The 18,052-nt window shown below is 37.7% G+C and overlaps 1 protein-coding gene across 2 annotated transcripts in view; it reads right to left on the reverse strand.

Moving 5' to 3' along the window:
* Nucleotides 1–636: 636 nt before the first annotated feature.
* The window catches only part of KLHL4 (kelch like family member 4), an 88,965-nt gene continuing 71,549 nt past the window's right edge, over nucleotides 637–18,052 (reverse strand). For both annotated transcript variants that reach the window (XM_062627454.1, XM_062627453.1), the window contains exons 5-11: nucleotides 14,957–15,169; nucleotides 13,718–13,904; nucleotides 10,452–10,676; nucleotides 8,421–8,583; nucleotides 3,668–3,880; nucleotides 2,558–2,729; nucleotides 637–1,835 (exon numbers count right to left, since the gene is read on the reverse strand). In XM_062627454.1, coding sequence (XP_062483438.1) covers nucleotides 1,776–1,835; nucleotides 2,558–2,729; nucleotides 3,668–3,880; nucleotides 8,421–8,583; nucleotides 10,452–10,676; nucleotides 13,718–13,904; nucleotides 14,957–15,169 — 1,233 coding nt within the window. In that variant the 3' untranslated portion in view covers nucleotides 637–1,775. The remainder of the gene's footprint in view (nucleotides 1,836–2,557; nucleotides 2,730–3,667; nucleotides 3,881–8,420; nucleotides 8,584–10,451; nucleotides 10,677–13,717; nucleotides 13,905–14,956; nucleotides 15,170–18,052) is intronic.

Raw genomic sequence — 18,052 nt, forward strand, 5'->3', positions numbered from 1 at the left:
TAGAAGGAAGGTAAATTCTATTTTACATGGACCAGATGCAGTTAGGAAGTAAGGACAGTAAGACAGGATCTTTTGTTCTTTTAGAGTACAGAAATGAGATTTATACTTCCGTGTTCTCTGTTCTTAATGAATGTAAATTAAACCCGCAAAACTGTTAAAACATAGTCTAACTTTTCTTAGCAGAGAAAGTAAAGTTTATTTGAACATAGCATGCTATATATAAACAATTGATTTTTCAAGTTAAAAACATTTTTTCCTTTTATAAATATGCTTATGAGATTTCATCTTTAGAAGCATTCAATAGGATTAATAGTATATTTTCTTTTTAATATTATATTGCTGAACTCTGAAAACACAGTATTCTATCAGAAAAATTAGTCTACACGTTCAGAGAATTTTCACCTGTCCTGAATTTTCTGAGCTAACAAAACAACAATATAACACTAATGTCGGTACTGTCCAAATATTGTGCTTCACAGCATAGAATATCTTACATACATTCTTTTTCCAAAATACACTTTCAGCATTTGATGTTATAAAAAAAAAAAAAGAAATTAAGGAGAAACAAATAAACCTTCATTAGAAATTGGCACACAAAAAGAAAACATCATGCATGTGGAAAACTGGTGATTTGAGGTGATTCCCTGTTTATTCTTGATTCTTAGCATTCCCTTAATTTCAAATAAAACATTAACATGCTCATATAAATGGTATAGAACATTACACAGTGGATGTGTCGGGGTTTTTTTCTTACCATATTTCAACTGTACGTGAGAGAAAGCTGGTAATCTTCAGCTGAGGTCAAAGATTGTCATATCAATATGATATAAAAGTTTAATTTTTTTAAGTTATATTCAAGGAATGTAATTATATGATTGCTTTTAAAATTTAATGTGTGGTGATTATCCAAAGAATAGTCAAATTAGTTTAACGCATACTGACAGATGGTTAGTGGGCAAAGAGAAATCCATGAATAACCTGACACCCTGATCAGCATTAAAATATCACATATCTATGCACTGTGAAAATGATTGCAAATTATGTTAGCATTGTGTTTTGACAAAAGAGATCTCTTTCTGTTGGCACACACAATAACATAAAGATACCTTAGGCCTACTACTTCTTGCACCATTCAATTTAATATACTGCTAAAAATGGATATCCTACTACAGTACTAACAATGCCAGGAGGTTGAATAGCAACCAGATTCTATGTTTCGCTGATATGTTTTTAAAGTTAATTTAGTAATTTAATTTCTTAAAATAGAAATGAAGTTACTTCTGCAGAGAATATTCTGCTGCCAGTGATACTGATGGGCAAATATTTCCTTCTGTGCAGTTCTTGGTTGAAGGTTTTTCTCTCTTATTCATTTTCATTTACATAAAGTATAAAAGCTCTTTTTATCAACATTATCATAACTGCCACCATAGAAAAGAAAAAAGTTTATGAAATCTTATACACCCGTTTATGACTTTACTATTGCAGTTTATAAATAACAGATACAGTTTTGTAACAAACCAGAGCCATTTAAACATATTTTTGATTTTTTTTTATCTATTAGGCGTAATAAAATAATTCAGTTATTCAAAATTCTCTGATTTCTGTAATGTGGGAAGACACTTCTGTGCTCTAATAGCATAATGTCTCGGAGATAAGTTTTCTCTGTCGTGGAGGGCTGCTAAGATGTATATAGTCTGTACTGCGTTTTGGAATGTTTCTTATCTTCCTGACTTCACAAAACTCCACTCAGTTTAGTTTCACAATATTTATAGTCTTCAAGGCAACTTCACAACAACAACGCATGCTCCAGCCCTTCCAATATTGACAGGAACTTCCTAAAAAAAAAAACAATAAAACAAAACAAAAAAAAAACCACACATTTTTAGTTACTCCTATGGATAGGACTAGAAGGAATTATTTGCAGATTAAAAGTAAAAGTAATTCAATTTGTTCATTCAAATTACTGTACTGAAAAAAAAAACCTATACAAGATTGAACCAGGGCTCTAAAAACACAGTTTGGGCTTTTGGAGAGAGGCTTTAGCAGCCTCTCAGATTTAGAGGAGTGTAGGCTAGTGGTGTCGCTCTTAACTTCTGTAAAAGACCCTTGTATCCTGTGTTCTCAAACCACAAACTGTGTAGCCACAAAAGCATCTCGACAGTTAGAAATATTTCCTCTTGGTCTCAGTGGTGGTGATCATAAACATAAAAACTTGGAAGTGTGTCCAGCAGAGGGCATTGCCCACAAACACATGACAGGTCCAACAGCTGTAAATTTAAGCACTTCAACACAAAATGATTTGTGCAGCCTGGATCACAAGCTCGTGTACTGCTTCCGCCCTTTAATCTGAAAAATCTCACACAGTTATTTCATAGGAGAGGCAACCAATGTTTTATGAAGCCCAACTACACTATTACTGCATCCTAATATAACATTTTTCACAAAACCAGTGATAATTTTGCAACTTGTTTTTTTTTTTGTTGTCCATTATTTGGACAGAATTCTTCCCATCTGTGGGAAAAAATCTTATTATTTCTTAGCTAATTCTTCCTTTTACCTCTGTCCACTCATTATTTTGAGCATCATAGGACTCCACAGTATCCAGGTACGTATGTCCATCATAGCCCCCAACGGCATATAATCTGTCCCCCAGAGGACAAATTCCAACAGCATCCCGAGGTACACTCAAGGGGGCCACTGTTGTCCAAGCATCTGTTTTAGGATCATACCTAGGATGTTTTATAATCAAATTTAGAAAAATACATTGTAGAAACACATTTCACATTTAAATGACTGATATTTGCTTACTTTCTGCTACACTGTAGTTCAGTTAACACCATGAGCTAATATAGATAATTGAGTGATGCAATTACGTATCTTGCCACCAGAGGGGTCTTCAAGCACATGAAAAATGCCCGTATTTTCACTTTCTGATTACAGTCTCTTCTATCAAATTAAAGAATCGGTACATTTTCAACATAAATGAGGCCTGAGAGGATGATAACATGGCCATCAGTTGACTCAGCAAAGCTAATTTTAATATATTCTTTTTTTCGTACTCCTCAAAGATTTCTGTTTTCTCTTTGTATCAATGTTGATTTTATTTCTGATTTGTATTCACTCAACTTCCACTGTAAGTTCAAGTGAATTCCAGGGTAGCACCAGGTTTACACTTGTTACTGGGAACAGAACTGAGCTATTGTTATCACAACAGGGAGTACTTGCTTCTTGTTTACCTTTCTTGTCCCCAGATGACAGTAGTGTCAATATCGCCTCAGTACTTGGAGGAAGAGAGAGCTGAAAAGTACTTAGTTCTTACAATATAGGATGCAAGTAGCCCAAGCCTGTGTTTTGGCACTTGTGAAACAGAAAGGTCAGGTGTTGTATTTGTCTTAACTTGTTGAGTTGTCTTTACCTGGCTCCTGGGCAGCTCAAATAGAAGGAGGAGCTGGGGAGAATTTGTTTCTGAGGGGTTTTTGTTACTACAAGTACATTGGAAGTGAGTTACTCTGTTCAAAATATTATTTTAGAAAGCATAATATGTTTTGCAGACATAACATTCCACTTGTGAAAAGATTTCCTTTGCTGCTATAAGTTATTTAATATTTCCTTCCTGGAATATATTTATTAAAAAAAAAGGAAAATAAAAAAAAAAAGAATTCCTTACCTTTCTACGCAGTCGGAAAGTCGAGAGCAGTGGTTGGAAGCAGGTGCATCATGACCTCCCACAGCGTATAAAAACCCATTGTATGTTGCAACGCCAACACCGCCTCTTCTCTTAGACATGGAAGCGCATATGCTCCACTTGTTTGTGTGTGGATCAAAACATTCCATTGATTTCAAGCAGGAGCTCCCATCTCGTCCACCGACAGCATATAGTCTAGAATCATTACCCACAAGAAGGCAAACAATTTCAGTCTTTAGGCTCTTATTTTAGTAGAAATTTTATGTGGTTAACTTCATTCAAATCACTTTAAAATGATCTTTAGGCCTGTTATTTGCTATATGACAGCTAGGCTCTGGAACTTTCTTTGCACAAAGTGTTTTGCATGTTAGTTGAAGGAAGGTTTATTCATCATTTGCAGTGTAAATTTTCAAGCAGTCTTATTTGAAAATTGCATATCAGCTTCTTTAAATGTGAGCTATATATGGAATTTGGTAGATGCCACATATGTTTTAAATATGTGGGTAGTATTCCATGTAACAGGCTTATAGAGTATTTGACACCTTAGTATTGCATTAAGCATTTTTCCTATATGTTATATGTAAAAGAACTTCAATAATACCATTATATAACAAAAACATATATCAAAAATGTACTAATATATAGTTTCCTCATCGTTTGTATTTAAGATCTGCTAGGCAGGTGTTACCATACAGGTAACTTGTCTGCTCATCCTAAAGGTACTCAGCAAATGACCAAAACCGGAGATTTAAACCAGCTGATGTTGGGACAACATGTAAGAATAAGTGGTGGAAATCCACATTAAGAAGCATGAAAGTTCTGTGGTTTTTTTGTCATGGCATTTTAAAAAGCCTGAATTTCTTTTGTGTTTCAAGCTAACTTGTACATTGCTAGCCTAATGATAGTATGCATACTGGATTTAAAAACAGCAGAGATGTTTAGATGTTGAGTGTGCCAGTTGTTCTGGTCTGTTTCAAACTTGGCTAATACTGCCATGAAATTGAATTTACTTAGTACATGTAATTAGAGACCTAGGGAACATGTGGACTTGTCCAAAATCGCCTAAACCAAATCAGCTGAATTTGTTTGGCTACACAGGATTTGGAGAAGGCGGAGGTTCTGAATGACTTCTTTGCCTCGGTCTTCACTGGCAAAGGCTCTGACCAAACCACCCAAGTCTTGGAAGGCAGATGCAGGGACTGAGAGAATGAAGACCTTGCGCCCACTGTAGGAGAGGAACTGGTTCGAGACCATCTTAAAAATCTGAATGTGCACGAGTCCGTGGGTCCTGATGAGATCCAGCCACGGGTCCTGAAGGAGATGCCAAATGAAGTTGCGAAGCCACTGTCCATCATATTTGAGAAATCATTGCAGTCAGGTGAAGTTCCCGATGACTGGGAAAAACAGAAATATAACCCGCATTTTCAAGAAGGGGAAAACGGATGACCCAGGGAATTACAGAGCAGTCAGTCTCACCTCTGTACCTGGCAAAATCTTGGAGCAAATTCTCCTGGAAGGCTTGCTAAGGCACATGAAAATCAACAAGGTGCTTGGTGACAGCCAGCATGGCTTCACTAAGGGGAAATCCTGCTTGACCAATTTGGTGGCCTTCTATGATGGGGCTACAGAACTGATGGACAGGGGTAGAGCAGTTGATGGCATCTACCTGGACTTGTGTAAAGCATTCGACACTGTCCCACACGACATCCTTGTCTCTAAATTGGAGAGACATCAATTTGATGGATGGACCACTCGGTGGATAAAGAACTGGCTGGATGGCCGCACACAAAGAGTTGTGGTCAGTGGCTCCATGTCCGGCTGGAGACCAGTAACGAGTGGTGTCCCTCAGGGATCAGTGTTGGGATCGGTCTTGTTCAACATCTTCGTCGCTGACATGGACAGTGGGATTGAGTGCGCCCTCTGCAAATTTGCCAATGACACCAAGCTGCGTGGTTCAGTTGACACCCTGGAGGGAAGCAATGCCATCCAGAGGGACCTCGACACGCTTGTGAGGTGGGATGATGCCAACTTCATGAAGTTTAACCATGCCAAGGGCAAGGTCCTACACCTGGGTCGGAGCAATCCCAGGCACAGCTACAGGTTGGGCAGAGAAGAGATTCAGAGCAGCCCTGCAGAGAAGGACTTGGGGGTTTTGGCTGATGAGAAAATGAACATGAGCTGGCGTCAGTGTGCGCTTGCAGCCCAGAAAGCCAACCGTATCCTGGGCTGCATCAAAAGGAGAGTGACCAGCAGGTCCAAGGAGGTGATCCTGCCCCTCTACTCTGCTCCTGTGAAGACCTCACTTGGAGTATTGTGTGCAGTTCTGGTGTCCTCAACATAAAAAGGACATGGAACTGTTGGAACAAGTCCAGAGAAGGGCCACGAGGATGATCAGGGGACTGGAGCACCTCCCGTATGAAGACAGGCTGAGGAAGTTGGGGCTGTTCAGCCTGGAGAAGAGAAGGCTGCGTGGAGACCTCATAGCAGCCTTCCAGTATCTGAAGGGGGCCTACAAGGATGCTGGGGAGGGACTCTTCGCTAGAGACTGTAGTGATAGGACAAGGGGTAATAGGTTAAAACTTAAACAGGGGAAGTTTAGGTTGGATATAAGAAGGAAATTCTTTCCTGTTAGGGTGGTGAGGCACTGGAATGGGTTGCCCAGGGAAGTTGTGAATGCTCCATCCCTGGCAGCGTTCAAGACCAGGTTGGACGAGGCCTTGGGTGATATGATTAAGCGTAAGGTGTCCCTGCCCACGGCAGGGGGGTTGGAACTAGATGATCTTAAGGTCGTTTCCAACCCTAACTATTCTATGGTTCTATGTTTTAGAAGTGCCTGTTTTTCTCCAGCATCTGGAGTAACTTTCAGACTGCTCGGGTTTATAATTTACCTAGAAGAATCTTGACTACTCTTGGAATAATTCAACGTTTCTAGCACTCTCTTCTAATGTTTGTGAATGGAAGACAGACTTGAGTTCAGTTGTACAGTTTGTTGCCTGACCCATAAAAAAACAAGGATTTGATTTTCTTTTCACTTCATGCCATTAGATACAGACTACTTGTTTACACAGCTTTCACAGGGAGAGGAAATCACTGTATATACAAACAGATTGGTTGGGATCTTTTGTTCTCTGTAACATGTCTAGAAACATGGTTGTGTGTCCCATTCTCTAAGGAAAAGAATTAAGAAAGTGGTCAAAAAGTGGTGTTCCATGGAAACTTAAAGGCTTTTCTGGCTGGGTTTAAATATTCAGTGTGGCTTAGGGAAACAGGAAAAGGAGAAGCATTCTGTTTGGTTAGACCATAGCAGTAGCACTGAATGATGGACATTTTGATCTTGGCTTTCCCTGGTATGCCAGAAATTACATCACTAGACTAACAGACATGATTTAAGCCAGGCTGGAGACAGCTTGTATCAGGAGTGATTGAGAGCAGAGTCAGGATCAGGCTGGATTTCCTCTTTGACAAAGTGGTTTCCTGCATGTTGCTGTGGAAGGTACCAGCAGGAGTTTCTGGTGAAGTTTATGCTGAGAACATTTCCTCTGAGATACAAAGGGACTTGAACATACACTTCTTTCTTTCTTGGACTTTTGAGTTAATGATTGTGTTGTGTTGGAATGCAAAACCCTGACTTGTGTGTGAAGTTTTTGCATTTGCAAATACTGCTTTCCTGACATCTTTGTTTCTGCTCCATATTCTTCTCTTTCTCTGGAATTTAAGAAGTAAACAGGGAAGCCAGTCATACAATTTCAATATAAATGCAGTGGTCTGCCTGCAACTGTAATATTCCAGGCCTCTACAAACTGTCATTGCTAAGAGCTTTCTGCAGATTTAAATAAGAAGGTTGGCTGAAGCCATGCTCTCCAACAGAACCTAGGGCCTGTTACAAGGGTATTTTGTATTTCTGAAGAAAGAAAACAAAATTCTGTTTGGCATTACTTTATGAATTATTCCTCCTACTTTCTAATAGGAACATACAAGGTGTAACACACTGTTAACTGCAGGTTACACAGTAGATTCATACATGTGTCTGTTCCCATGTAAAAGTGTTTGAGTGACTTTAGTGTCTTTGGAGGATGTTTAAATATGTTTTGAAAATCTTTGTGGGAAAACCAATGTACAGTAAGCATGTGATCTCAGTGTATTTAAGCAATAGATGAAGTGCAGAATAAATCTGGGTAGGGATAAGACTTATTGGAGGCTGTTTATTCCATACCTAATTATGAAACTTGTTTTCCTTTCATTGAACACAACATACACTTTTAAACATTGAAAAATTATTCACGATTGTGAACTTGTATGTTGAAGATGTAGCTGTGTGCAGGAGGTGTAAAATAACAGAGAATGACTTTGTTTCTTTGTGTATTCTTTTAAATGGTGTGCCCTTAGAAACTGTGATTTTAAAGTATAAATATAAACTTGGAGTATTTTTTAAAGTAGCCGATCTTTTATCCAATAAGTTATATTCTAGGTAAAAAACTGTTACACATGTAATAACACTTTCAAATTGCTGTAACTTAAAAGGGCTGAAATATGTTTAAAACGTGACTGTAAGCTTGAAAATAATTTACCACGCAACAGAGGAAAAGCTTTCCTTTCTTGTTTTTGTGCATTATATTTTCTCTTTGTTTTCTCAAGGTGATTAATTACTATGAGATTGGAAAGAAAATTTAAGAAACTATATTTGCAAGGAAGGAAGCACATGAAAAACCAAAGAGCAGTTTTCCTGTTGACATACTTGCTATTTAATGCTGCAACCCCTACGGTGCTTCTAGGGGTTGACATGCTTGCAACATAATTCCATTGCCGTGCTTGTGGGTCCCATCTTTCTACGGTATTAAGGTAACTCCACCCATCATGGCCACCAACAGCATACATTGGTCCTTCAAGCATTGCTACTCCTTAAAAGATAGAATTAGGCACAAATTACAGTATCTAACAATTTCAGTGACCAGCAGTGTATTAACTTCATACTTTAATTATGCATATGTAGATAACCAATTTCAGCTGGTATTAAACGATCTAAAAGCTACCTTGTCATTTAGCAGAATAAACAAAGATAAACAAAATACTTCACATACAATGTTGTTCTGAATAAGTATTATCATTTGCCAAAAGATTAGAGGAAAGCTGCTTAATTCTGATGTTCTCTTCTTGGACTTTTATCTCTTCGACTTTTGTTGACCTTGTTCTGAAATGAATTTGAGCCCCTAAATGAGAAACATTACTATTCTTTTAAAGAAAGGCAAAGGTTGAGCCATGCAAGGAAAAATATGCCGAAATCAATGACCTGTCCTTACTCTGAGCCAGCTGAAGCTCTGTAGTCTGGCCAGCATGAAGCCTGAGTGGGTGGGTAGCTGGCTGTCCTTACCAGCTAAGTACCATAGCATTTTAATGCCTGTAAGGGGAACACACTTTTGGATGAGAGCTGTCTTGCATCTGTTGTCCTTGAGGCTCAGGAGAGTGAACTTGGCTGTCTCTGCAAAGCTCTGTGTGGGCATATCCTTCTCTGGAGAGAAGGGCTTAGGTGCCTCCCCTTTGGGAAGCTGCTGCTGCTGTTTGCTTCCTTTGTGGGTAAGGTGAAATATTTGAATCTGTCTGCTTAGAAGTTTTCTAAATCTGTCTTTTCAGGCCTAAATACACATGGCCTGATTTTTTACAAAAGTGTTAAGTCTCCACAAAATCACACCAAAGCTAATAGGAGCTGTAAGTGTAAGAGGCAGTATTGCAAACCAGGCTGATGCACACACAGAAGCCTAACTTTGGGCACCAAAATTTATTCCTGTGACCTACTTGTTAGATAGAATTATGCCCCTGCAGTTGGTGATTATAAAGACTTCAATGAGAAGTATTTAATCTCTTTCATCATCTTCTCCTTTGCTACCTACTAGTATTTGTTTTATAAATTTGACAGACTAGCTGGTAAGAACCCCTCACCATATATTCTTCACCAGCGGAGAAGGTGATATAAGCCACAGGTTTAGCAAATACTTCTGGATCAGTGTTTTCTATTATTCAAATAAAAATATTCTCAGTCATTTGAACTTACCAAGGATTTCAAGCAGTACCTGTTTCTGTAAACTTAAGAGAAGCCAGCTTTTTCATAAGAACTGTGATATATAAATCTTTCAAAAATCATCATATTCCCTCCCTTACAGTGTCCTTAACTGTAAACTTATTTTTTAATACTTCCAGAAATTAATTCTGGATTTCATATTAATATTATTCATTCACTGTAAATAATGTTAAGGAATATTGTGGAGGAAAGAGCCATAGATACTAAGCCATGGCAGAGGTGTGTAAAACTTCTTGTAGTTACAGCGTTAAAGTTACTGAAGTTGTACTTATTTCCTTACCCCAGTGTTTTCTGCAGTGTGGACAATTCTCTGATCTGATTTTCACAGGTGTTTGGTACCTATGGCCTTAAGTTATACTTTCAAAAAAAATTAAATCAGGCTGTTTCTGTATCACAGGTATCTCTCTAGACTGTTACATTGGATGAGGAGTTGATTATTTTCACTGTTGCTTATTTTTTGTAACTTTCTAGAGGTGAAATTAACTTTGGAAGACCAGTGCAATAGCAGAATAGGGGAATACTAATATATATCACTGTCATTAAATCATGGCAATAGGCAACTCTGTCTTTGAAAAATATCTTTTACAAATATGTTACTAAATGCTAAAAAAAAAAAAAGTCAGCAGTGTTTGCATCAACCAAAACTGATTTGTGTGTGGTGCAAAGTATTTACAAGGAAAGAGCACCTCTTACCTAGGCCGTGTCTGTGTGTTGACATAGGAGGCATTATAGTCCAGACTTTGGTGATAGGGTTGAAACATTCCACAATGTTAGATGTTTTCAGACCATCTCTTCCCCCCACAATGTACAGCTTGTTGTCAATTACTGCAACTCCAAACTGTAATCGTCTACCATTCATAGTACCAATTTGTATCCAGCTGTTAGTCCTAAGGTCATATTTTTCAATTGTAGTGGTACCTGTAAAAAACATAAGCGTTATGAGACAGCCGTGAATTGATCAGTACCCAGATCAGTACCCAGCCGTGAATTGATCAGTACCCAGTGGTCAGCACACTGCAAAACATTATTAAATTATAACATGTTGAAATTCTGTGTGTGGACTTTTACCGTGGCTTCCCAAGAACTTCAGTTGTGAAATGTAAACCCTAGTGAGCAAGCTGCATTAATTACATGCATATTTGATTGTCAGATCTATGAGAGTTAACTGGAGGCAAGAAGATGCAGAATTACATGCCAGCAGATTTTTTTAATACTGAAAGTTTTAGAGATAGGTTAAACTTGTTACTTAAATACCATGTAGGTAGTTGTGGCTTTTTAAATATTCCTTATGAATGCAATACCTCACAACTATGTACACTTTAAACATGTTTGTGCTCAAACCGTTAGTGATACCAGAAATGCAAAATATATCCATGTGTCTGTATGTCTTATGACGTATCTTTGTGAATAGCTTGGATATTTCCTTTTTATGGTAGGGACAAGCGGTAGACTGTTGTGAGCACACATCTGGTTCCCACAGGTAGCTTCATCGAGGTTCACCTTTGCAGCAGCCTTGCAGTAACTGCTTGTCTAATGTAGCATATAATTCTATTTTCAATTTTTTTTCAGGTCACTGAAATTATAGTAATGTTTTTGCTGCAATTATTCATAAGGGCCATGCTCTCTGCCATTCAAAACGGAGTTTTCTATGCCCTGGCTCCTGACAGTCACTCAGCAGATGTAATTGCTCCTTTGAGAGCTGATTTAGCACAGTGGCGAGATGGCTGAGTAGCAACCAAGGTAGAAGAGGCAATTGCCAGTTGTACATACAGTGCACCCTAGAGTTCAGCTCAGGTGAAGATAACAGAGCTGATTTCCTGTCTGTTCCTTGTCGGGGATTTGACACTAGAGAAGCAGTATTTTGGGAATTACTATAGGTAGGTAGTGGCTGAGGAATTATTTGCAACAGCAAAACAATCATGCAATAAAGGAGAAAAGAAAGGTGTCCTTTGGTTTAGAGAGCTCCTAGACATCATCTGATATACGCAAGTAATTTACTGAAATAAGAGCCTATCTCGGGATATATTTTCCTCATCTGTATGCTTTTCCAGATGCATCGACTAGGAAAGAAACTACCAGATCCATCTGCAATAAAAGAAAGTCTACTTTTTTCCCCTTTTCTGTCCTTTTTTAGTTTGAGTAACTGGATTTGTTTGACTGTTCTTCCCATTTTGTTAGTCTCTTTGCTCCTTGCTTTGATTCCTTCTCATTTATTCTATGCTCATATGGGAGTACCCCAAACTTCTTTGCTTCAAAAGAAGTTATTTGCACACTAACTAAAAGACAGGAAAAATGCATTAAGGTATGCAGTGTGTTCATGCATAGCCTGTAGGCTGCAATTTTTACAGAGGCTGGAAGGTAGCTTTTGAAAGTTAAATGTGGTTTTAGGCACATTCACGTTTTTCAAAATACCAGCGGAAAGTAGCTCTTTGATCTTCTTTTGATCATTTGAAGCTGAGATTTGACTTCATATACCACCTGAGATATGCACAAAGCCAAACCTGGCATTCACTGAGAGTTTTCTTTATCACAGAAAGCATATTATTGCCAGGGGAGGTTGTTGCTCCCTTCTCAGAACCGTTCTTTCAGTGAATCATGTTCTTTTAGGTGAAGTTTCCTTTATCTTGCAATCCAGCACAAGCTCAAAGTATGAATCAGAGCTGCAGAGGACAGCAGGGAGGAGAGGAAGTGCTGTTCTTCTTAACCATCAAAAGGCAAAAGTTCAAACAATTGGCTTTGTTCCAAGGTAATAAGTAAAAGAGGCACCAACAGGAAGTGCAGATGTTGACTGAAATAGCCCTTTCTTTGCATAACCTTTACTGAGAAAAACCTATTAGAAAGATTTATTTTTATTTTGGTAGAAGTTAGTTTAAAGATTACCTTCAATCCTTGGTTGCTATAATTCACAAATAATCAGTATCTTAAACGAAAACTATACTAATTGCTATGGTTTAACTTCATTTTGCTGAATTATTTTAGGAATGAATGTTTTCATGTTGTGATGCTGATGAATATGGATTGTGCACCTGACTAGATTGCACAGACAGTAAGGTAGCACTGCAAGACCTCTCATAGAGGAAAAATCAGTCATCAGCAACATTTTGCCAACCATGAAACACATTAGCTTCCTTGTATTTCTATTAAAAGTGAACTCACACAGCTAAAAGAAATACTGTTCAGCAAGTTGCTATACTTTAAACTAATTATAGTGCTTTGGCTCCAAGCTGTTGGTTTGAAGTTAAGAAAATGATCAAATATACAGTTTACTAAATAGAATGGTGTAACATGTAAAGCTCTAAGCTGATTACAGTTATGAAAATCAAATAATAAAAGCTGGAATACCTTTATAACATTGAACTTTCAACCACAAACCTGAATAAAACCTGCGTATGAAGTCCCGAAAAAAGTTGCACATACTGTTGCGCTCATGGTAAAGTACAAATCTTTCCAGCTGAAATTTTATAGTAAGGATTGATAAGGAAAGATTGATAAGTGTTCTCTATAGGTCAGTAATGCTTTCTGGGTTTATTTTTATTCCCTTCTAAATTTTTCCAGCTGTCTAACTTTGTCAAAAAATGGAGCATATTGTTCTAAGCCAACGTTAGATGCATCTGAAAATATTCTGAATATTATTTTTTATTATGAAGTGTAAAGTCAAACTATACTCACAAATTCTTACAAAACTTGGTTTTAAAATCACTATCTGAATCAAAATTCTTTAGCCTGCATTTCAAGATGCATGTAAATCATTTAGAAACACATGATTCTTGCCAGAAGAAAAAACATCTAATACATAGGATTGTGTTCTGTGTTTATATTTTTCTTCTTTTTCAACCCTTAATTGCTGTTTTCCTAGCAAGTCTTTAAATAAATGTCATATGTCGTCTGGGTATCTGTAATACAATTCATTAATTGTAATACAGTTAAATTAACACAGTGAAGTTAATCTCTGCACTTACCTTTAGTGGCATCCATACCTCCTACAGCATAAAGCGCACCCACTGTAGATTTTCTAGGCTTAGTTCGAGGACTTTGCATCATGGACCGTCTCTCTGGTAGAAGGTGGTACTTCATAGCCTCCATAAGAAGTTTCTGACACTCTAGGTCGTCTGCAAACATTGGACTGTTTTCTAGATCAGCTAGTAACTGAGAAATGAAAAGTGATGATCTTCATATAGATACCTAAGTTATTAAAATTGTATGTACAATAGTAATTAAAGTATTTGGAGCTACAAAACTCATTTTTGGTTCCCCTCTCACTCAAGCTTTGCTGGAAACTCTGCTTTAATGTAAGCAAAGTAATATAAAGGTAGGCAAAAGACTTTATATATGTTTTTTTTTTCCTCCAAAACTTCCTTTTAGCATTTAGGGAAGATTAAAATTGCAAGTGTAGTAGTGCACCCTCTGAATGCAAAACTCCTTTTGATATGAGTGTGAGCAAATCTAACAAAAAATACTACACATCTCTGTGAATATCACAGTATGTTAAATATAGTTCAAATGTACATAGTATTTTGATACTTAATCCAAAGCTGAGTATTTGCAGCTTCAGTCATGGTGATCCATAAAATAGCCGTAGCATCCTGAAAGTCTTGGTACTCCTATAAGCTTTTCTGATGTGACACATAGATTCTCTACAACACAGATACAACAGTGTCAGCTGACTATAAAACAGTTATGTCTATCTCTGGATCTTATTTAATGAAGCATCTCTTTCAGTCTTAAAGGACAAGTAATGTCAATGCTTGGATCAGTCAGCAATAATCTAGACCCTTTTGGTTTTGTCTGAGTTTTCTGGCAATAAAGAAATAAGTATTGTGCCTTATCTGTCCTGCAGTTTGCAAAGATATTTATTCGCATTTACCATAGCATCTATGTTGCTATGTTATTAGAGGAAAAATAAATACTGCAGTTGCTACCCAAAAAAAGAAACCTATACTTTTGTAATGCCATTATACTGACATTTTAGAGGCAATTCTAAGCCTAGTATTTACGCTTGAATGGTGGGATTTTTTTCATCAATACAAACAATACATACCTTCTATGCAGTTAAAAAGGGGGGGGGGGGGCACCACACAAAAACCCACCAAAACACTGCAGCCAAACCCACAGCCTTTTCACATAACTCTTTCTAAATGTTGCTTGAGGCAAGCATTTCTGCTGGTAGTTAAGCTCCTGTTAGCCCTTCACATTCATACCTGGGGGGAAAGTAGAGGCAGTCTAATGTAAGAAAGAAGCATTCCTAGGTCTCGTTGCCGGTTTTGCAAATCATGCCTCACCCACATCATTAATGCCTGGAATATGGCTTCTTCATCTGGAACATTGATGTCATCACTAGACAGCAGCTTTGCAATTTCATTAGCAGGGAGCAACAGAAATTCCTGATTTTTTATTACTTCTGTGAAGTGGTCCTAAACAGTAAAAAAAAAGGGGGGGGGGGGGGATTTCAATGCACTGATGATTTTCACACCTTGGAATAACTTTTTCTTGGATAATGTAGACTTTGCATATATTTTGTTCCTGTTCACTTCCACAGATATTGAAATGCAATATATATTCTAAAGACCACTGCATCTCATTTGACCAATGAAAGGAAATGTTGATTGCTCTTTGCTGCCTTACTCTTGTAGAACTGAACAGTAACGCTCATCTTCATCCTGCCACACTTACAGATGTGCTTGTCAGGCTTCCTGTCAGTATGTCCTGTCTTAGGGGTTTGCCACTGACAGTTTTGTCCATCAGTGTGATCCTAACACTTAACAAAACCACAATTAGATTTAATGTGTGTCCTAAGAATGCCAAGGGGGGGCATTCAAATAAAATGTCTACCTTGTCTTGCAATCAGATTCAGAAGTTTTAAGCAAATTACATTCTTCCAATCCTTTTGCAATGAGCAGTGCCAGGTGTTGACTGCATGTCTCCACTCTTAGGAGAAGAAAGGAAAATTAAAATCACTTTTCTGAAAGTACTTTTTAGGCAATAGAAAATTGGACCTATCCCAGCAAAGGACTCGCAGTCTTTAATTACTGTTGTAAAACTCACCAGCTCCAGAAATGGCAACAAGTTAAATCCCTAGAATGTTTCAAAGAAATATTTTTCATAAAAATAGTAGGTTGCACACTCAAGTTACAGCTGTATTAGAATTGATATTAAAATACATCAAGCATCCTTGCTTGTACTAACTCCAAAGGAAGAAAGAAATTTTGTTAAGAGAATTGGGGGTTTTATGTTACATGCAAAGAAATACATGTGTAGCTATTAGTGTCTGCATTTGAGGTGTTAATTTATGTACCTGGAAGAAATATATCATATTTGGGAACCAGATTGAAATTGAACAGTTGGAGAGATTTTACGGTAGCTGACGTTTTTATTATTTATTTTCAGTAGTTTCTTAGCTTTGTGTAACTCTTTTCAAGAGTACCAAGGATATAGAAGTAAATATAGAAGTATCAGTGATTAAAGGAGATGTTAACTTTGCTCTGTTATGCATATCCGGCTTTAATATTTTGTGACAATCAGAGAATAGGAACAGGAAGGCCAGTCCTCGTGTAGTTACAAATATAGCACAAGATGTTTATCAGAACAAGCTCTATCTCCACCAAAAGATACCAGACAGGAAACTGTTAATACTTTGCATCAATGGCTAAAGTAATTGAAGGGTTAGGTCTCCATTGTCTCTGCTTTTATTGAATGGATGTGATGTTTCCAGTTGATTATCTTCTCAAAATGTTCAAATACTACTAGTTCATTTGAATGGTCTATGTTTACAGCACAACATTATGGTCTTCCCCTAACATACACATTTCAAGTGGGTGAGCTTGGCATGAAGCAAAGCAGGATGTTTTGGTTTTCTTCTTCCACAACACTTGGGTGTTTATACATTGTTATGATCTCTTATTCCCCCAAGTGTTCTTTAAAATCAGGTTGAGGGCTTAAAAGAAAATTTTCTTTAAGGTTATTTGATGGAGTTGCAGATTTCCTTTTCTGGCTCTAAATTGTCAGTAGCTGCAAACCTGATAGGTGCTCTTATGACATGCCTGGTCTTCTTTCGTGGCAGCATTCTCAGTCTGTGTTACACATAATATACGGGAGGTGGTTCTAGAGGTGGAAATGCTCCCGGCTGTTTTCGGGAAGATATAGTGTAAAGCCTGTATGCACAGTACTGCTGAGTCTAGTTGATTCATCGTGATCCTTCACATAGAGTGTACTCTCTACGTGACCCAACTGCCATTTCTGTGGCACAGTTTTAAACATAGAAAAAGTCTTAACTCCTGGGGAAGTCTGGAGGATTTGAAAGGTTAAAACAAATCTAAACAAGGCTCTGTTATTGTCTGACATCATAACACCATATGTGTAACCACATGGTTTTAGTTCAGTTTTTCAGAAATCTGGGCTGTGAATTTTAAATGCTTGAAGTTGATGCCCGTGTGCTAGGGCTGGTGGGAGAAAAGAGGCTGCAGAGGAGAGGGGGGATTTCTTGATTTTAGCTGAGTATGGAATAGTGTATACTGTTCTATAGTGGCTGAGTGAACCTCTATCTGAAATGTCCTTTTTCAGACTTTAAAATGTAAAAGGAATCTAGATTGCTGCTAAACAAATCATTCATTAGTGTAACAGGAGGGAGCACAGCCAGTGCCCTCAATCTGCAAAGGCCACTGTCATTTATTTGAGCATGTAAAAGTGTACAAGTGTACTCTTGCCGGAATGCTGTCAGCATATGAAGCCTCTAAACTGGTTTTGACATGCTACACTAATATTTCAAGCATAAAGCTGCCATGTGTATTCTAACAAGTAGTTCTTTTTATATTTATTTAGCTGTGGCAGTTGCTCTTCTTTTTGTGTTTAAAGTTGCTATATAGCACATCTTGTTGCCCTGAATATTTATCCCTTGATTTCATTTCACAGCAAGCTATCTTCCTTCTCTGTTTCCCACGCTCTGAATATTCATTTCTTGCTTTAAGCCAGAGGATTATGCTCCAGTCAGGGATATGCTTCTTTTTAGCGTTCCAAATCTTTCTGATTCATTCTTTATTTTGGCTCTTTTTGCATGTGTTTCACCTTAAAATCAGCTTTTGAATTTTGTGTGTTGAATCAGCATAAGAATGGGTCATTGTTGTTTGCCTCTTGACATTAGCCATGTTAAGGCTGTGGTTTTTTTGAGGAAACACATACATCAAGCTTATGATACTGCATACTTAAGTATCACAGTATCACAGTATGCTAGAGATTGGAAGGGAACTCAAAAGAACAGTAAGTACGTCCTTCTACAAGGCAACACTCTGAAGTGAGAAAAA

This window comes from Pezoporus occidentalis, unplaced genomic scaffold (assembly GCF_034315485.1).
Source record: "Pezoporus occidentalis ecotype Australia unplaced genomic scaffold, CSIRO_AGI_Poc_V1 ctg30, whole genome shotgun sequence".
In the NCBI taxonomy this organism is placed as follows: Eukaryota; Metazoa; Chordata; class Aves; order Psittaciformes; family Psittacidae; genus Pezoporus; species Pezoporus occidentalis.